Here is a 7195-nt window from a genome sequence, read left to right on the forward strand (position 1 = left end):
ATAATATTAATACTTGATTGCTAATGCTCAAACTGCTCAATTTACTGCAAAACAGCAACACCTCTGCAGCCATCAAACCACTTATAGACAAGCACTTGAGTCACTTTTTCAGTGTTAAGAATGGACTAAAAAGACCAGTGTTCCTTTATTCAATCAATCTATTCTCCCTTTCTTGCAAGGATTATTAAGGATAATGAACGATCTGTCTGTGTGGGAGGGTGAACGTTGGCCCTGAGAGGAGAAAGAGAAGCTTACACACACATACACACACACACACCAACCTAAGCGGGCACCATAACTGTGACCATATGCCAGCCAGCTGAGCTTTCATTTGGTACCACTCCTTTCTCGGCATGGCTAGGAACTTGTGTACATAATTTGTGCATATCTGTGTGTATTGGTGTATGCATTGCAATCTGTGTACGAGCGTGAATATTTGTTCTACACAATCTGCTGACCACGGTTAAGCAACACTTCTTGGTCTTGCATTCAGTCTTACATCAATAATTATGTTGCTCATTAGTTTTTACACAACTTGCTCAAAATTATTGATGTTAATTATTCTCAGCTTAATGCATTAAAGTTTAATAGTGTTAAGGGTCTGTTAAAATCACTAACCCTAAGTATGATGCATAGACAACACCTCTAAATTAAAGCAATATAATTTGTCTGAAAATGTCAAGTAGAAATGATCAGGCAAAATTTGACAGTATTATGTTTAAATGAATATTTCAGGTTTATTGTGAAGCTAGGACATTAAATCCACTAAGATTAAACCTGTGTGAAAGAGAGAGACAAACAGAGGTTGTTATTAACAAGCGTTCAGGTGTACATTAATACAAGCACACAAAGTGTTTATGTGTGTACCTATCTGTGTCTCGTCCACTGTATCCGCTTTCTCTGTGTCTCTGTATGCCTCCTCTCACCCATTCTGATCTCTGCTGCACCGATGATTTATCACAAAACCTGCAACAATTATAAGGATGAAAACCATGCTGGTTTTTTAAAATAACTCATTTTAACCAATCAGGATACACTCATCCTCCCAGTAACCAATCAGAACACATTGATCCACCCAGCAACCAATCAGAACAAACTGAACCTTCAGGTTTAAAACCATGTAATGCAGTAGATGCCCATGTCTACAAGGCACAGACAGTCAGTTCAAATAAATGAGCAATCAGTTTTGCCAGTCAAACACCAGGAACAGACACAGAGATAGACAGACATGACTCACTTGCTTTGGTAGTGTGTGAGGAAGTGTTGCGGGTCGGCTGGTGTATGTGAGAGGCTTGTGATGTTGGGGGCGTTCAGGACGAATCCTGATGAGCCCTGGAGAATACAGAACAGCCAGTACACTACACTATTCCAGAAATCCCTCTTAAAGAAGCAACGGCACACCAAAATATATCAGATTTCCAATCATCTTTTGAGTGGATGACTGTTCAAAGTGAAGTTGAGGTGAGCCACATCAACTCTGAGTGCTTTTGTGACATTAAATCGGAACTGGCACAGAACAGACTGTCTTCCAAATGGCTTTTCTAGGAAGAAGAGGACATTTTGCTCATTTTTATACTTGTAGGAGAAATTAATTGACAGTGTCATTTACAGATTTAGTTCACACTCTTGTCATTACAAACCTACACTATTAGAATAAAAGGTACAAAAGCTGTCACTGGGACAGTACTGTTTCAGAAGGTACTAATATGTACCATGTAGGTACTAATGTTTAAGGGATAATTCAACTAAAAATGTAAATTTTGCCATAATTTACTCACCCTCACGTTGTTCCAAACCTGTATGAATTTCTTTCTTCTGTTAAACACAAAAGAAGATATTTTGAAGAATGTTAGTAACCAAACAGTTGCCACTGATTTCCATAGTATTTTCTCCCATACCATGGAAGTCAATGGGGACCAGCAACTGTTTGGTTACTAACATTGTTCAAAGTATTTGTATTTATTTTTTTTAGCTGAAAAAAGAAACTCATAAAGGTTTGGAACAGCTTGAGGGTGATAGAATTTAAATTTTTGGGTGAATTATATATCCCATACAGCATTATATTATTTTAAATATATTTTAAATTATATACAAATATACAAAAAATGTATTTGCTAAAATACGTTTCAAAATATATTTATATAAATGTATTTTCTACCAATATATTGGGACTTTTTTTTATATTTTTGAAAATAAATTTTAAATGTATAAATATATATTTAAAATATATATATATATATATATATATTGACCTCTATATATTTCAGTCCAAGAAAATGCATTTACATGTCATATTTGAAGATAAACTTGATATGTTGTCAATAACACATGTGAACATAAGTAAAATAATTTTAAATGCTTATATATACTGTATATATAAACACACACACACACACACTCACACACATATACATATCTATTTCTTTATATATAAATATATAAGATAACTGAATTGATAAGATTCGAAAATGCCATGGGGAAGAAACAGATTGACAAAGTCATATGGATTTGAACAATGGTGAATAAATGATGATGGAATTGAGGTTTTTGGGCAAACTATTTCTTTTAATGGTCTAATCTAATCTTCTATATGTGTATATTTAAAATCTATTTGAACAGTCATAGCCAAACAAAAAAAAAATGCAGATTTCTCCATTACACAAATCTAGAGGTCAAAATATATTGGTTTTATTTACCATTGGCCCAATGGACCATCTAGCTGCAGCAGTTCTAGTCTTCTGTCCGCTGTCTTTACTAACGCCACCCTGCACAAAGGCCTGTGGGCAGAACATCCAATAAACCCTGATCCTTGATCGGAGAACTTGTTGTAGTCTTAACTGCAGAGTTTATCTAGTGAGAGAGATACTCACTGAACTGGTCAGAGGCCTCTGGGTTTCTCTTGTAAATCCAGTTTCTCGAAGTGCACGGGACGCAAGTTTTGGTAATGCTTCACTGCCCTAATACACACACACACATACACACACATTAAATAGGCTACAGACCTCATCCAGTTGACGCACATCTTAAAAACTGTCGAGATCTTGATGGACAGGGTAATAGCAGAGAATGAGAGAAACAGAGAGACCACCTTTAGGAAACATCCGGGAAGGAAGTCAGTCCTCATCACACTTTCCTGTGTCCTGCGAGCGTCATCCTGACAACCATCATTACCCAATCAGAGCAGAGAGTCAGCATAACATCGGAAAAAGGATTTCATTATGTGATTCTCATCATGAATACAGCATGAATCAGTGCAGTTAAAAAAACATCTTGACAATGACTTTGCCAGCGGATTAAAATAAGGAGTTTACACACACACCATGTTAATATTTTGAGGGAGGAAGGTATTTGGCTGTAGATTGGCTTCCTTAGTGTATCCACTATCTTCTATGGGTCCAACTAAAACACAAACGCACCGATCTGAAACACCTAGAATGCAACATCAATCCACAAAGAACCATTATTTTTAAACCACACCACTTACCCAAAACTCTGAGGCGGTGAGGAATGTAAGTTCCTTTATATTCAGTCTGACAGGACGCTGGTTTCTAAGAGACAGAGAGAGAGAAAGTAAAAGCACAATGAGGCCAGGGTGAAGTGACATGGCACAGTGCCTTGAAACCTGCTGCGTTTCTATGTGTGTGTCTTTGGCTCTCACAGGTCTTGGCTGAGCTTGGAGCTGCAAATATCCGCTCTCTCTGTGTCTGGACCCCGAGCAGGCCAAAGGCTCAGTCCCGTCGGGCAGAATCAGACGCTGGTAATGACGCTTTGTTTGAGACTCAAAACTGTCCAACAGTGAGAGACTACGAGAAAAGGAAAAGTATATGTGTCTACAATGATTAAGTGAGGTGCAAAGAGGCTTAGGAGTGTACAATGTGTGTGATTTCGAACACACACACACAATCTGGGTCTTACCCAAACTGTGGATTATCATAGCGGTCCAGGCTGGAGCTGTAGTACAGAACAGGACGGTGGTTGGCAGAGTAACCCGTCCCAAAATGATGACCTAGACATGACTGGAATAACTCTTTACCTGGATAAAAGAGGACGCAACTCATGACAGATTCAACATCCTATATTCCACAACACAAATCTCTACAGGATATCTAAAGTTGAAATAAGGATGCACCAATACAGACATTTTGGCAAATAATTATTTTTGCTGACTGATATGATATATGCTGTATGCTGTTATTGTTTTCTGTAGAATACAAAAGTAGACGTTTTGAAGAATCTTACAGTGCTCTTTTCCATACAGTAGTTTATAGTGACCACAGGTTGTGGAGTACAAATAAATTATACATAATAAAACTTTTTTGGGGGAAGTCGTGGCCTAGTGGTTAGACAGTTTGACTCCTAACCCTAAGGTTGTGGGTTTGAGTCTCGGGCTGGCAATACCACGACTGAGGTGCCCTTGAGCAAGGCACCGAACCCCCAACTGCTCCCCGGGCGCCGCAGCATAAATGGCTGCCCACTGCTCCGGGTGTGTGTTCACAGTGTGTGTGTGTGTTCACTGCTGTGTGTGTGCACTTTGGATGGGTTAAATGCAGAGCACAAATTCTGATTATGGGTCACCATACTTGGCTGTATGTCACTTCACTTTTTTAAAATAATAAAGTACCATATAGTCATCATAAAAGTAATCCATATTACATAAATATGCTATATTCATTGAAATAATTCCTCTAAAAGAGGTTGAGTGAAGATTCTTTACTGCATTCCACAATAACCACTTACAAGTCTGAAACCAGACAAAAGTATGGAAAATAATAAAGGAAAACATATTCATGCATTGGTCTAGAGGTTTGAATGTTTCCAGTAAAATAAGCAATCAAAACATTATAATGTGTGGTAGAAAAGACGGATGGCTGTTTATGTTTCAAACTGTGGCATAGAAAAATGCTATTGTTTTAAATGGGAAAATTATGACCTGATATTGTCTGGTTTCAGTGTCAGTCTGCTCATGCCAATGTCCATAATCATAAATAAAAAAAAAAAAAAAAAACAAAGTATAGTTTGATGACTCTAAGGTTACTTACTGTAAGATTGTCTGTAGGAGGTGCAGTATTGGTCTAGGCCCATGTTAGTCGGACGCCCCCCTGGTCTGCCCATTCCAACCAAAGGTTTGACTGCACCCAAGGGTCCAAGCATTTGTGACTGTGACTAACCTAACAAAATACAGAACCGTAACAACTGCACACACACACACACACACACACACACACACACACAAAATGACAAATGTATGGCTGATGTGATGTTTTATTTCAAGTACCATACACAATGGAAGAATTACAGTCTGATATAAACAAACATTTTCCAATACAGTGTCTGACTGGGGTCACATTAACACTAAGCCACGTTACTGCAGATAAAACATTCATAATGTCAGACTAAAGATTTCATCGCCATTTATTTACTTGTTTACCTTAATAGCGTCATTTAAAAGTGCACTTGATGGGTCTTTGACACGTGAGACAACAAAATATTTATACTGATATTATTGTTATTTTTGTATGATTTAAATAATAACACATAATAAGTTTTTAGCCATAAACAGTGCATCCGTTACCTGCCGCCCCTCCGCGTAGTAAACCACATACCTGTGCGCGCCGTGAGTTGCTCTTTTATCCGCGCGCTCGTTACCTGGTAACCGTTACCAGGACAATTGCAGAGCGAGCTAGTCACGTGACACGCGTGTGACACGACGCGGGAAGGTGAGGTAACGGCTTTACAGTACATCACACTACTGTTCAACAACAAGAAGTTTAAATAATTTTCACATACAAACTTTATCTGGTGGAGATTAAAGGTATGAGACGTTACAAAGTAGAAAGGGAGATTTTTTTAGTGGTCTACGAATCGATGTACGTACGAAAATTACCTCAGACTACGACTGATGACATACAGACTATGCTAATATAGGCTACCAACCCTTACGAAAATTAACCAATGTTTTACTACAAATAATAATAATAATAATAATAAAAAAAAAACATTAAAATATGGTAACCACAAAGTAACCATGGTTTTGCTACACTAACCATAGTTAAACCATGGTATTTATAGTAAAACTTTGGTTATACAAATGGTAACGTTAGTCAATACGCAAAAAAACAATGGTTTGTATATATATTTATATAACCGATTTTAATATAATAATAAACATGGTTGGGCTATAGTTAGTGTAGAAAAATTTGTGGTTACCATGGTTTATCTATAGTAACCATGGTATCTGGTTTTATCTGTAAAATTATTATTTGTAAATTTATTCTGCTAAATGACTAAATATCTGTAGTAAAACCATGGTTAATTTTCGTAAGGGAGACTTGCTCAGTGATCACTACCATGTTAATATACCAAGTTATTACACATTGATTGATAGACATTTAATAGGTTAAATTAAAAAAGAAAAAGGTCTGCACAAATGTATTTTAAATTGCATATGAAAAAGAAGTTACGGATAGGAGCCTAGTTCACAAAATAATATTAAAAATATTAATAAGAATGATGATTATCTTCATTATGATTTGAAATGGATTACGAACAAGACTAATTTTCTGCACTCGACAGAACTCATAACTGCTTGAATCATTTTCATTCCGCTTGAGATTTTGAACGTCATCAGATATTATCCAGCGTCAGTTTGACGTCACTTTAACAGATGTCGAGACTTAGTTCAGTCACACAGCTCTTGGAGATTGTGGATGCATGTGTCCACGGGGTGGCGCTGTTGTGCTATTCAAAGTAAGCACTGGACGGGTGTCAGGAGCCTTGTCACTTCGCGCCCTTTGTTTCACATCATCATCATCTTGTTCAATGTCCCATGATGCACATATATGAAATATTTACAGTGTTGAGAGTGCGCTTATATATAATTATCAGATCCCAGACGTACTTAACAACTCTATACAGTCTGTGCGGCCTTGTCCATGTCACAGCTGAAGTCATTTGCATAATCACCATGGCCTCCGCCGTGAGTACAGCAATAACACGTCACCCATTAACATTACTCTTCGCTCTGGAAAGATAAAGTCAAATCCATCATTACAGCAGCTATCAGCACGTCCCCGCTGTCTACCTGTCTCCCACATTAATTCTGTCTCACCTTCACTGACAGGGCATCGTCGCTCCTATCTACCAGAGAGCGAATGTGAAATATTGCTCCTGCAGGGTGGCCTGTCGCTTTCATGGG

At 37.7% G+C, this 7195-nt stretch overlaps 1 protein-coding gene across 3 annotated transcripts; it reads right to left on the bottom strand.

Annotated features, from left to right (window-relative positions):
• Window positions 1-712: 712 nt before the first annotated feature.
• On the bottom strand, window positions 713-5675 carry ppp1r32 (protein phosphatase 1, regulatory subunit 32). Of its 3 annotated transcripts, none has more exons than XM_042753402.1 (12): window positions 5604-5675; window positions 5040-5193; window positions 3916-4033; window positions 3659-3803; window positions 3485-3548; window positions 3320-3399; window positions 3089-3154; window positions 2871-2957; window positions 2697-2777; window positions 1238-1332; window positions 868-966; window positions 713-777 (listed from the first exon to the last, which is right to left on the bottom strand). In XM_042753402.1, the coding sequence occupies exons 2-12, from the start codon at window positions 5149-5151 to the stop codon at window positions 738-740; spliced, it is 987 nt and encodes a 328-aa protein (XP_042609336.1). In that variant the 5' UTR covers window positions 5152-5193; window positions 5604-5675; the 3' UTR covers window positions 713-737. The 3 variants fall into 3 exon arrangements, with proteins under 3 accessions (XP_042609336.1, XP_018981329.2, XP_042609337.1); XM_019125784.2 differs by having other exon boundaries at window positions 5573-5661; XM_042753403.1 differs by lacking the exon at window positions 5604-5675 and adding an exon at window positions 5429-5498.
• Window positions 5676-7195: the final 1520 nt, after the last annotated feature.

Source organism: Cyprinus carpio, chromosome B25 (genome assembly GCF_018340385.1).
Source record: "Cyprinus carpio isolate SPL01 chromosome B25, ASM1834038v1, whole genome shotgun sequence".
In the NCBI taxonomy this organism is placed as follows: Eukaryota; Metazoa; Chordata; class Actinopteri; order Cypriniformes; family Cyprinidae; genus Cyprinus; species Cyprinus carpio.

Bases quoted from the DNA above. Each gene is read 5' to 3' on its own strand.
- ppp1r32 (XM_042753402.1), bottom strand. From the start codon at position 5,151: ATGCTTGGACCCTTGGGTGCAGTCAAACCTTTGGTTGGAATGGGCAGA. The intron at 4,034-5,039 runs GTAAGTAACCTT...TCTTTTATCCAG, and splicing joins CTCCTACAGACAATCTTACA to GTAAAGAGTTATTCCAGTCA. The intron at 967-1,237 runs GTGAGTCATGTC...TAATTGTTGCAG, and splicing joins CTCACACACTACCAAAGCAA to GTTTTGTGATAAATCATCGG.